At 38.0% G+C, this 13,637-nt stretch overlaps 1 protein-coding gene across 4 annotated transcripts in view; it reads left to right on the top strand.

Annotated features, from left to right (window-relative positions):
• Positions 1-13,637, top strand: part of LOC138696688 (insulin-like growth factor-binding protein complex acid labile subunit) — a 60,656-nt gene that overhangs the window by 27,082 nt on the left and 19,937 nt on the right. The window contains exons 1-2 of one of the 4 annotated variants that reach the window (XM_069821983.1): positions 12,481-12,792; positions 12,878-13,020. The exons of 2 other annotated variants lie outside the window; for them this stretch is intronic. Coding sequence is in view for 1 of the 2 variants with exons in the window: in XM_069821978.1 (XP_069678079.1) it covers positions 12,586-12,792 (207 nt within the window). In the remaining variant the exon portion in view is untranslated. Of the gene's footprint in view, positions 1-12,478; positions 12,793-12,877; positions 13,021-13,637 lie in introns of those variants that run through there. One more of the 4 variants, XM_069821978.1, reaches the window with a different exon arrangement.

The raw sequence follows: 13,637 nt of genomic DNA, 5'->3' as shown, positions 1-13,637 counted from the left end.
TTCATGAACTCATTTTGAAAAGCGCGCCTTCCTTGTAGACACCAATATCATTACTTTCACGTATTTAAAAATTACTAGAAAAATGTATTAAAGTTCGATTAATGAATTATCTTGATAAACATAACTTAATATATTAAGTGATAATCAATTTGGTTTTCGAAAAAAATTCAGTACAGATAATGCAATATATCAAGTTACCAAAAAAATTGTTAGAGAATTTGATCATGGTAACAAATGTATTGGTATTTTCTAGGGCATAAGAAAAGCATTCGATACAGTGAAACATGATATCTTAATTGAGAAATTAGACTTATCAGGAATCAAAGGTAATGCTTTAAACTTAATAAAATCGTATCTTAACGACAGAATTCAAATAACGAAAATTGACAATTATTCAAGTGAACCTTTAATTATTAATATAGGTGTTCCCCAAGGCACAGTTCTAGGCCCTATTCAATTTTTAATATATATATATTAATGACATGTTAAAAATTGACTTACAACAATACAATGGTGTTCACTATTCTTATGCATATGACATAGTTTTACTTTTTGGTGGAAAAACCTGGTATGATGCATATAATAATTCAAATAATGGACTTAAATTAATAAAAAAATGGTTTCACATAAATTATCTTTCTATCAACGAAAATAAAACCATAATTATTCCATTCTCATTATCTGAAAAATGTAACAAACCGTCCACACCTGTGGAGTAACGGTTAGCGCGTCTGGCCGCGAAACCAGGTGGCCCGGGTTCGATTCCCGGTCGGGGCAAGTTACCTGGTTGAGGTTTTTTCCGGGGTTTTCCCTCAACCCAATATGAGCAAATGCTGGGTAACTTTCGGTGCTGGACCCCGGACTCATTTCACCGGCATTATCACCTTCATCTCATTCAGACGCTAAATAACCTAAGATGTTGATATAGCGTCGTAAAATAACCTACTAAAATAAAATAAAAAATGTAACAAACCTCCTACATCTATATTAAGTATTACATTACATAATTCTGATTGTTGTCTTATACAGTGTAAATGTCCGATTATTAAATAGTCCTCGGAAGTTAAGTATTTAGGCATAATTTTCGATAATCATTTAAAATGGAACCAATACATTAATTACCTTTGTAATAAATTACGTAAAATAGTATATTATTTTGTTTTATTGAGGAATTACTTGTCAATAAGTTTATTACGTACAATATATTTAACTTTATTTCAATCGGTAATTATGTATGGAATTATAGGTTGGGGTAGCTCATTTAAATCCCATTTTAATCCACTTTATTTATTACAGAAGAAAATAATTAAAATATGTCTTCATAAACCTATTGATTTTCCACCTCAAAATTTGTTTCTAGACTTTGATGTACTTAACGTAAGACAAATTTATTATATTGTATTAATAAAATTCATACATCAAAATCGAAATAATTTTGAATTGTATTCTCATAGTTATGAAACAAAAGGTATGAATTCTTTACGGTTGTTTGAACCAGAATGCAACACTGTTACAATATTTAATCATAGTATTAATTTAGGCCCAAGAATATATAACAAATTTATATTCAAATATCCTAATCTTGTCAATTCTAATAGTTCTAGTATTAAATTAAAAAAGTTATGTATGGATTTTATAAAAATTGAAAAATTGTAAATTTAAATTTATATACTATAATTGCACAGTAGACATAAGAGCTTCTTAAGAAATAGTATTAACTTTCTACCCGGGCCCAAACATCCGGCCACCAAATATTACGCTTCTAGACGGAGAAACCGTTTAGTGAAACAACAGAAAAATTACAAAAGTTCAAGTAATCCAGAGAGAGCCAATAAGAGAGATCGCGATAGGAAAAAGCGCAGTACAATTATGAACTCACGCAGTATCTTTTCTACAATCAGAGGAGGAAAGCGATCAGAAGAGTACTTGAAACAAAAAATGAATGGTGTTCAATTAACAATAATGATATTCATACTTTTTTTCACAAAGACTTTTTCTTCTCCTAATACTGCTGAAAGAGACGAGTTCCCATCCAAAATTAGCGAAGCAGCTCGTCTTGAACTTGACGATACATTTTTAACTGAAATTTCTAAAGATGAGATTATTCAAGCTACACATCGCATAGCTGTTGACACTAGTCCCGGACCAGATCGCGTCATTGTTAGAGCTATCAGAGATGACATGGTTAGTGAAGTGATCTCAATAATCGCAACACGAATGCTAAAAACGAGTTTCGTACCTGAATGCTTGAAGAAAGCACGGACAATTTTATTGTTTAAAGGTGGCGAAAACAAGGATCTTTCCAACTGGCGTCCTATCACCATCTGTTCGGTTATTCGAAGAGTCATCGAACGTGTTTTAGATTCACAACTTCGAATGTATGTTGAACTTATTGAAAATCAGCGAGGATTCGTCACTTTACCAGGTACGCTAATAAACACCTCCATACTCAATTCCGCTCTAAGATGTGCTAAAACAAAAAAAGATGACGTAACAGTTGTACTATTAGACATAAGAAAAGCCTTTGACAACGTAGGTCATACTACCTTAATAAAACCCTACGAGCTGAAGGAATTCCTTCTAGATTAACCGATTTAATCATGAATTTGCAATCCAGTAATATCACTCAAATTGAAACCCCTCATGGCAAGACGAAAGCAGTCTCATTTTTACGAGGCGTCATGCAGGGGTCACCGTTATCGCCAATATTATATAATATCGCAACTAACCATATCCTCGACGAATTAACTGAAGATAACATTTGCAAACATTATGGCAAAACACTGAGCACAGACCTGCCACCTCTTACAGTTTTGGGTTTTGCCGACGACACCGCAATCATTGGCAAAAGTAGAGAAGCAGCTATAGAATTAACACGCATAGCTATGCAGAAATTTAGCGAGATAGGCCTCGAAGTAAACCCAAGAAAATGTGTTGGCATTCGTATTGAGAAAGGGGAACTTGTAGAAGAACCCTTGGATCTAGATGTTAATTGTCGGATAAGAGTATTGGAACACGGAGAATCAATTAAGTATCTCGGCGTCACGTTTAATGATTCCCTAAATTTTGACTCTAAAGGTACAATTCAGAATATACACAAAAAACTCGATTTACTGGCTTCTACACCCTTATTGAAATGTGAACAAAAATTTCTGGTTTTAAACACATCTATTTGTACATCGTTGATTTATCCCTTCCAGACCGCGGAGCCGAACAAAATCCCAATTAAGTTTCTTCAAGACAGTGATAAACTTATCAGAAGTGCCCTCAAACAAATTCTACAGCTCCCAACGGACACGCCAGACTATATGATTTATTCAGATATGAAGTGTAAAAGTCTTGGTCTCTTCAAAGCAGAGTGCGAAGCCCATCTTCAGCACGCCAATACTTGTCGCGTCCTCGCACTGTCAGCCAATCCCTACGTCACAGCCACTCGATATCTCTTTACTGAAAGCACCGAATGCGTCAAATCTTTGCAGTTAACCGAGACATCCGACGTAATTAAAGACGCACGAACCAGTTTGTATGACGCTCGACGTATGAGGAAAAAACTGCGAGAAAAGGAATTAGAGGAGTGGGCTAAGCTACCGCAGAAAGGTCTTGGCGTAGAGCTATACAGCGAGTTTACTCCGGCGAATTCCTGGATACGACATCGTGAAGGCCTAACCTCTAGCGAGTGGCGCGAAGCTATTAAAATGACTGCACACGTGTCTTCCGTACGTTCCCTTCCGGGCAGGACTCGGGACAACATCCTCTGTCGGCGATGCCACAGAGAGCCAGAAACACTTGCACATGTCCTGGGCTCTTGTCCACACGGTGAAGTACTCCGTAACTCACGACACCATAGAATTCGTTCGATGATCGCCGAACAGTTTAGATCAATAAATTTTCAAGTGTTCGAAGAAGTTCACGGACTGGCAGACAATGGCAGTACAAGAAGAATAGACATGATTGCCATCCCGCCAAATAACAACAATGGCTACGTCATCGATCCCACCGTTAGATTTGAAAAACAAAAGCGCCAACCTGAAGATGTAAATAGGGAAAAAACGACATCTATGTACGTACCGTTCCATATTTCATGGACAAATACGGTCGACAACAAATTGAAGTAATAGGCCTTATGGTTGGAGCGCGCGGAACTATTCCCGGTTTCTTCTTCCAGACCTGGCAACGTTTCGGCCTACAGAGGAAGGCAATTGATGACATTGTTCTTGCAGCTCTGGGAGGATCAATATTTATACTCCGCAACCATCTCTACGGTCAACAATGATCTTCAACTAATTAATTAGTAGCTACTTATTTATTCAGTCATTTCTTGTCATTATTGTAAGACTCCCTTCAACTTAAACATATGTATGTTATTTATACTTCCAACTGCCTATTGCTCAATATGCTCTGTCTCTGTGGCAGCCTGTTAATACAGGGGCTGTTATCGTTTAGATAAATAAATAAATATTAATTTCAATTCAGGAATCCGCCCCTGAGCACGAGTTCTACTCTTTCAGGGGCGAGCTAAAGTTTTTCTGTATATATTATATTTTATGTTACAATTATTAGCAAAATAATAAATAAATAAATAGATTAATTAATTAATTAATGAAAAAATGGATGAATGAATGAATGAAAGAATAAATGAATAAATAAATAAATAAATAAATACATAAATAAATAAATAAATAAATAAATAAATAAATAAATAAATAAATAAATAAATAAATAAATAAATAAATAAATAAATAAATAAATAAATAAATATGCAAATTCACTAATAAATTTAAGAAATATACTGTATATGAAGTTCGTGTTTGCCACTCCACCTTTTTAAATGTCTTTTCTGCATTTTTCTGCAATCTATTTTTTTTTTCCTTTAGCATGTGAACTATTAAACCTAGAGATCTGAAACTTTGCACATTCTTTTATGACTAGACTGTGATGCTGAAACTCTAGAATGTTTAATGCGGCTTCAAAATTGTGCTAGATTATAAAAGTTTTGTATTGGGTTAATAAGTTATTAATTTTTCAGTAATGAGAATTTAAATAAATTTATTAAATTACTAAATATTAACCAAAATAAATAATTCTAGAATTCATATAGATCATATAGATCTGAACCTATTTAATGAGTCGTAAAAATTTGGAAGCATTGATACCAGTAGTTTTACTATAGTGTGTACTTATTAGAGATGAACAGAACTAACTGCCGCTCTCGCTCGCTGTGTTCACTGCATTTGTCTTTCGAGTCTCGCTCGTCATTCTCGAAATAGCATTTGGTAGGCGTGGAAAGATTTCGTAACTTTGAATAACATACATCATTGAAATAAATAACATAAATGTTTAAATGAGACAAAAAGACAAAACAGAACAGTATCTTAGTTATCAAAATGTTCTGGTTCTATTATATGATATTACCTATGGTTATATAAATAAAAAAAAAACAATTCTCAAATAAATTTGCATTTCTAAAACATGACATTAATATATTTTTACTTGAGATTGCACATTTGATCTTAAACATATGAAAAGAAAATGCCTAGTCTTTTAATAAGGGCCTAGTAATTAAATAAAGACTGGGGAACGGATTATTATACACTAAAAGGTAGAGATGTTTCAAATGGATTACTTTATTGTGCCAAAGTAGATACAAGTTCAGTCAGGTATAAGCAACTGTGGCGATTGAAAGCTGCTTGACTTCGGGACTTGATCAATATCGAGTCTCGGAAGATTTGAAGATCTTATACGTCAAGGACGCGACGTAACACAACATTGTCGTGCGGGTTTTCGGCTTTGCGGGCGCTGTTAGTCTTGCTTTCTCAATCGTTGTTCATCTCAAGTTCTTATGTAATGGCACGTTTCAGCAAGTCCTTGGAAAATTACTCAATTAAAAAAAAATCTTACACCAAATTATTAATCTAAATCTAATGAAGTGCTTTTAATTTGAACAAGTAGATTTTGAGTTGGGTTATTTTACGACGCTGTATCAACATCTAGGTTATTTAGCGTCTGAATGAAATGAAGGTGATAATGCCGGTGAAATGAGTCCGGGGTCCAGCACCGAAAGTTACCCAGCATTTGCTCATATTGGGTTGAGGGAAAACCCCGGAAAAAACCTCAACCAGGTAACCTGCCCCGACCGGGATTCGAACCCGAGCCACCTGGTTTCACGGCCAGACACGCTTACCGTTACTCCACAGGTGTGGATAAGTAGATTTTGACTTCACACAGTAAAATTTGTAAAATTCTGTCTTCAATATTATGGTAGTTAGAGTGATAAATGTTTGTTGTAGATTCCGCATCATTTCACTGCATATCCATGACCTGGACATGGTGCGGTTTCGTTGCACTCTTGACTGACTCAGTTTCGCTGCGCCTCCCCTCTCCCAAGCAATGCCAGTCATTCAGTCTACATAATATTATGCAGGCGATCAGATGCTGCATTACGTACTACAATTAACTATTGTGAATACTCACATTTAAAAAACATATATTTTAACATTATTTCCGTCCTCGTTCTCGTTGTCGTTTCCGTTCCCGGTTTGTTGTCAATCAGCCTTTGCTTGTAAATGAATACGGACGAGTATATTCTCATGTAAAAGGCGAACACATATTTTGTAACGTAGGCTATACCACATTGAAATCAAGGGAGGGAGAAGGACTTTTATTGAAAGACACTATAAATCTAAAAAACACTGACAAAATATTTCGTTGCTTCCTAGAAATGAGGGGGTGAGGACATATTATTCACATCAGAAACCACGAACTCATGTAGCCAGACTGAATTTTACAGGGATTTGTGTGAAATGATGGAATGCGCAAACCTCCCTTTAATAAGCTGCAGAATCCTACTTTCAAAACGTTTCTGGAGAAATATACAGCTATGAAAATTCCTTGTGAGTCTACTTATTTCTTATTTGTCGTTAAAAACTTATATTTATTACACAACTGTATACTTACTATGATCATGAAGAAGTTATCATGGCTTAGGTTACATGAGAGGAGAAATCTGCACTCACTTTCTCTCTTATATCGAATTATGCACACTTCATACCCCTATTATTTATTCGCTCGTTTTCATCCTTTCTCTCGGTATCATAATATTAATACTCGATCACAACGCGATAACACGCTAGAAATTCCACTTCATACACCATCTCTGTATTCCTCATCTTTCACTGTTGCTACCTCTCGTCACTGGAACTCTCTGCCGTCTGAAGTCAAGAGCTGCCGAACATTGAAATCTTCCAAATCCAAGGTAGAAAATTATCTTATGATGAGTTGCCAAACTAACTTACTATTATGACAAGTGTTGTATTGCATGTTACCACGTATTCACATTTTTTTTTCTGTTCTAGTGATATTTAACTTATTTTATATTTTTGTTTTCATATTTTCCGATAATGGTATATCTATAATGTGATAAGTTGAGCTATATGTAATCATAATTTTCCTTACTGTGTGTAGGCCTACTTAAAAATATTGTATTCATTGTATGCTTTGTACTGCACTATTTTATTACTATTATTATTATTATTATTATTATTATTATTATTACTATTATTATTATGACTATTCTTATTTATTATTATTATTATTATTATTATTATTATTGTTATTATTATCATCATCAATAATTATCTTATTTTTTATACTTTGTATGTCTCATTTATTTTGACCTGCTGTTCACATTTTATTATGCTTTCTCCTTTCTTTCTGTATGTTATATAGACTAAGTATGCCTGATTTCTACTTACTTGATGTTTACATTTTATTAATATTATCTTATTCAGTTTTGTGTGTAAAATTGTAGTGTACTTTGTAAATTTGTAGTGTTTTTTTGTAACGCAGTTTTACTCCTGGTTGAGTGTTAGAGAAGTACGTATGGCCATAACTCTGCCAGGTTAAATAAATCATCATTATTATTATTATTATTATTATTATTATTATTATTATTATTATTATTATTATTATTTGTCGTACGCCGGTCTCCGTGGTCGTTCTTCTCCGACGTGTTGTCGAGGTGGGGAGGGGAAACGGGAGTGACGTGACAAGATGGCTGTCGCTTGTGGGTGGGGTGATGATAAGAAACTGTGGTGAAGTTTAAAAGAAAGACTGCTTTTAAAGTAAGATTTGTTTATTACAGAAATAACAGTGAAATTGTAACTGTGGTTTCCTCCTAGTTCTGTGGTAGGGGTAACGGGAGAGTCGTGATAGAAATTGATAGTTTAGAAATTCGTCCCGAGGCTTCGATGCGAGGAGAGTTATGATGGGTGATAGTAAAGTACGACTTGAATGAGAGGGAGGTAGGGGTAACGGGAGTGCCTGGGGAAATCGGCTTGCTTTCATGTGTGTTGTGGGGTGGGCAGGATAACGAGAGAGATGGAATCGGGATAATGGTTGATTCTCTAGGTCGAAGGATCAAACACAGCGTACTGTGCGACTTATCGACGTTCGAGAACACACCCCTTTGGATTCGGAGGATCAACACAGCGCACTATGCGACTTACCGACTCCAAGAGGGGGAGGAATGGTGGCCTCTAGCGTTCGGAGGATCAACACAGCGCACTATGCGACTTACCGACTCCAAGAGGGGGAGGAATGGTGGCCTCTAGCGTTCGGAGGATCAACACAGCGCACTATGCGACTTACCGACTCCAAGAGGGGGAGGAATGGTGGCCTCTAGCGTTCGGAGGATCAACACAGCGCACTATGCGACTTACCGACTCCAAGAGGGGGAGGAATGGTGGCCTCTAGCGTTCGGAGGATCAACACAGCGCACTATGCGACTTACCGACACTAAGGGGGGGGGGTTGGTGGCCTCTAGCGTTCGGAGGATCAACACAGCGTACTATGCGACTTACCGACACTAGAGGGGGGGGGGGTTTCAGGCGAGGACTGTGGTTTATCGAACAAGCCGGGATAAGTGGGAAGTCGAAGTCAGGAAGAGAAGTGGGTGGGTTGGAGGTGGTGATGAGACTAGTAGCGAGACGAGAATAACATAAGTTTAGGATACGTAAGAAGTGAGGAAGATTCGGCTGGTGTAAGAAAGAATACAAGAGACAGGGGCGCAGCTTGGCTCCCTGTTCCCGGAGTGGTGGCCGTGTGTAGGCACGTCCGAACAAAAGACAACCATGGCGTAGGCTACCTCTTTGCCATCTGGCGAACGAGTGGTCTGGCCTTTTTTACCTTGGGGATTAATTGAAGTGAATTTTTATGGCAGGCCTTGAGTCCAAGCTATATTTATACCCCTCGGAACAATGGTGGTTGAGGACGCCGTTGACGTCACAGTGCCTGGGGGTATTTCTACTGCCAACGTGACTCGTCGCTGCGCGATCTTTGCTTTCTCCCTCACAAGAGGGAAAAAAGCGAGCCAACCTGCTTTCTGAGAGAGAGAAAGCAGCGACTCTCATTTGCGCGGGTAGGTTTGAACTGTTTAAAGTAGGACGCACAGGCATCGAGAATTGATATACACAACATATTATTATTATTATTATTATTATTATTATTATTTCTGGGCCCACCTATAGGCCTATCTGTAGCCTACGCAGTACTCAGCACAGCACGAACTCAATAGCTCAAGAGATCGTTGCCTCTCTCCTCTGCGCTCGCTTTGTAAACAAAGTACCAGTATAGTAGAAGTTAAGGTAACCTAAAGTGATGTCCGAAGCCTGCTCATGACTACTGGGTGTTCAGTTCAAAGTGTGTCATGGCTCGCTGTATGCCGTCACGTGGCTAGTCGATGAGCCTAGAGAATTCAATCTTCCTACACTTCCGCAGAGGTGTATTACTTATCTTCCAGAGAAGTTGCCTAGCAAGTACGGCGTTCATTCAGAAGAGTACTTACCGATACGTACGGTAACGCTGGTAGTGGCAGGAATGTGAACTGTTTCGAAACATGTACTGAGGTGAGTTTTTTCTTACTGTCGGGATATGGGGAGAGGGTTAAGAGGATTACTTACGTATTTGTTGATATTAACTTCGACGGTCAACATGGACACGGAACATTTGATTTGTATTGTGGAATGTTGGCGTACGCAACCGATGATAACAAATACCCTGCGTACGACTTGGCCGCACAAATACAGTTCGAAAGAGGTTATGGTAGCACACAGACCGTACAGACCGCCATCTGTTGCTACGACGTTCAAGTTAAACCGTACACGTTCTCAAGTTCAGGTTGAACGCCTTGATTAATAGGCAACTTCTCTGACACAAAAGCTGAAACTCGCTTCAAATCGCTGACTCATCAACAGTGACATCATGACACACTTTGAAATGAACACCCAGTATATGCCCTTAATAACTGTGAGGAGCACCTGTCCCAAGAAAGGTAAGGAGTAGAGTGGGACCGGTCTTCGTCGCCGCCCGACAACAGGTTTTGTTAGGTAGAAGTTGGAGTGGAACCGGTCTGAATAGGAACCTCTGTATAATCATATGCATAGTTATTTGATACGAATTTGTGTATAATTAACAAATAGGCCTACTAGTGGCTTGTGCAGCAAATACTGCAAATTATGTTCGTTAGAAGTTCAAATAAAGATTTTTCAAATTTATTTTCCACAAAGAATACTAGAAGTTATGAAAGTTATTTGCTTCTATAATAATGAAACATATTGCACTGAAGATTAACATTGAAAGCAAAGCAATAAATCAGTGAGGTGCAACCCTGTTAAAATATTTTGTCTATCAATGTCTTTCGATAAGTAGGCAATGGAATTATTTTTTATGTTGTTTCCGTAATCGTGATTTATCAATGAATCCTTTGTAATGAAATGAGAAGCAACTAAACTGAACGTAAATTGTCCATCTCCGGTCAAAATTAAGTTTGGAGTTGTTTCCGATAGATGGCAGTGTTCTCTACACATCTCTGTAATCAGAATTCTCCAAATCGCAGAGGTGAACGATCATCCAACCAGAATAGTAATATCGTATGGTTAGCACGATGATTCCCACAGCCGTTAGGCCTATAGCTGACTTTTGTAACCGGATTTCGCTATATATCGCAGCTCCCTAATTTCATAACGATGTTGGGTGAGCACCGGTCCTATACACTGGCCCGAAATATCATGAGAAAATTTCTTCCCCACAAGTACTCGATCCAGAGCGCATTCCATAACGCGAGTTCTAGGCAGGGTGCCTTAGACCACGACGCCACGGCGCGGAGCTCAGAAAATTATATACAAGATATTTTCTACAGCTAGCCTACTTGTATAAACCTATCATCATTAATAATAATTAATTAATTAATTATTAATGGCAAGGTTATAAAACCAATGAGAAAATTCTAACAGAACTCAACGTCAAACCAGTCAAAATAAAAAAATACAGAGAAAATTCAATCCATCATGTACAGTACAACGCATGGACAGAAACAGACTACCATTCCAAATTGTAAAGTATCCACCACACGGAAGAAGAACTCCGGACAGACTGATAAAAAGACTTGTTGACAGCTACTGAGACCTGTACAGGCTACTGGGCTTATACCTTGGATGATGATGATGATGTTGATGATGATAATTAATAATAGCATTAATGTGTATCATTTGTGGCAAAGACCCACATCACGTTTTTTTTTTCTACTTAATTTTTAATGGCAATAATGATACCTTACCTTCTTAAGTTTTATAATTTTTAGTAACCAATATACAGGGTGTTTAAAAAATACGGGGAATAATTTCAGGTATGTATTTCCCACATGTAGACAATCAAAATATTTCATTACAACATGTGTCCGGAAATGCTTCATTTTCGAGTTATGACCTTCACAACATTGAAATTCACCGGAACGTTTTTCTTTACGCAGGTCGTTGTCATTACAGAAGATGTTCAAAATGTCCACCTCCTGCTTGAATACAGAGCTCACATCGATGTCTCATTGACCTGCGAACACGATCCCAAACTCCAGGAGTATTGCGTATGTCCTCAGATATGATAAGGATACAATTGATACTCTTTCAAAAGTCTCCAGACAGTCGTATGAGGAACATTGACTTGCAACGCTACCCTTCGTGTGCTGATAGAAGGAGTCATGTTCACAGCCTCCAGAATCTCCTCCTGTACTTCTGGAGTTGTAGATCTTGGTCGTCCCCTTCCCAAACCAGGAGAGTTAAATTTTCCATACTCGCACAGACGGTAATGGAGACATACAAATGTCTTCCGATCTGGACATTGTCGCTGTGGGTACCTCTCCTGGTACAAACGACGAGCCAGCGCAGCATTGTCGTCCGCCTTACCGTACATGAAGTGTATCTCTGCCAGCTCTTGATTTGAATACATGTCGCACAGTCTAACGCCTACACAACACTGAATGTAACCTTCGCCTCGGAATGAACTGTCAGAGTGCCCTCTTAATGTCTCCTTTGACGGCAACGACCTGCGGAAAGAGAAACGTTCCGGTGAATTTCAATGTTGTGAAGGGCATAACTCGGAAATAAAGAATTTCCGGACACATGTTGTAATGAACTATTTTGATTGTCTACATGTGGGAAATACATACCTGAAATTATGCCCCGTATTTTTTAAACACACTGTAGAGCCGTTCTCAGGAAATTACACAAATGAAGATTGACAATATTGTCATTAATTATGACCAGGCCACGGATGTTCGGTACGTCTGTGTTCTCCGCGCGACTATGGCTTCAGATAGGACGGGGGGTTTGTGCTGGTAGTTTGCGTTGCAAGTGCACAGTGACAGTCACAACTACGGTAATAACAAAGCGGGCACATGCAAGTACAGCATACGGACGAGGTAACCGAGTCATGGCGAAGCCAATTACATTCAAAGAAGTGCAGGTAAGCGGACGTTTTGAGAACTCACAACATACGTGTTATTAGAAGTGGTGTTATAAAAGTTTAACAATACTACTTTGAATTGTAGGTGAATTGTTTCGTGGGGGAATTTGGAGGAGGTGAAATATTTTCTTCGAATGGAGAATTTATAATCTGTAGATTGTGTCGCACACAAACTAGAGGCTGGAAACGAGCATTCACTGAAAGACATTGCAACACAAAAAACATAAGGCAAGTGTAGCTTTATTGGAGCAGGAAGTAAACAAAGTTCCATTTACTTCTCTCTCAAGTCGGAAGTCTACATTTTTTCGGGACGTCTGTGAGATGATGGTGGGGGCCAACATTCCATTCCATAAAGTAGAGAATGTTTTTTTTAAGAACTTCATAGAAAAATATACAGAAAAACAACTTCCTTCCGAATCAACTCTTCGCAAGAACTATCTGCCAGATTGTTATGCAGATGTTTTAAATCAAATAAGGAAAGCGGTAGGAAATAATAAGATTTGGGTTTCTGTGGACGAAACGACTGATGAAACAGGGCGATTTGTAGCACATGTCGTTGTCGGAACATTGAGTCCTGATGGACCTGGTGAAAAGTTTTTGTTAACCGCAGAGGTATTTGATAAAGTGAATCATGCATCCATTGTAACACTATTTGAAAACCCAATGTCTCTTTTATGGCCAGACGGAGTTAAACGTGAAAATATCCTCCTGCTAGTCACCGATGGCGCTGCTTACATGATGAAAGCAGGCAGACAAATAAAATTAAGCTACCCTAACGTCTGTCACATGACTTGTCTTGCGCTCATTGTCTTCACAGAGTAACCGAGACTGTGAGGAGTTCCTAT

Source organism: Periplaneta americana, chromosome 3 (genome assembly GCF_040183065.1).
Source record: "Periplaneta americana isolate PAMFEO1 chromosome 3, P.americana_PAMFEO1_priV1, whole genome shotgun sequence".
Classification (NCBI taxonomy): domain Eukaryota; kingdom Metazoa; phylum Arthropoda; class Insecta; order Blattodea; family Blattidae; genus Periplaneta; species Periplaneta americana.
The sequence above is the reverse complement of the archived record's forward strand: the minus strand, read 5'-3'. Positions and strand labels throughout refer to the sequence as shown.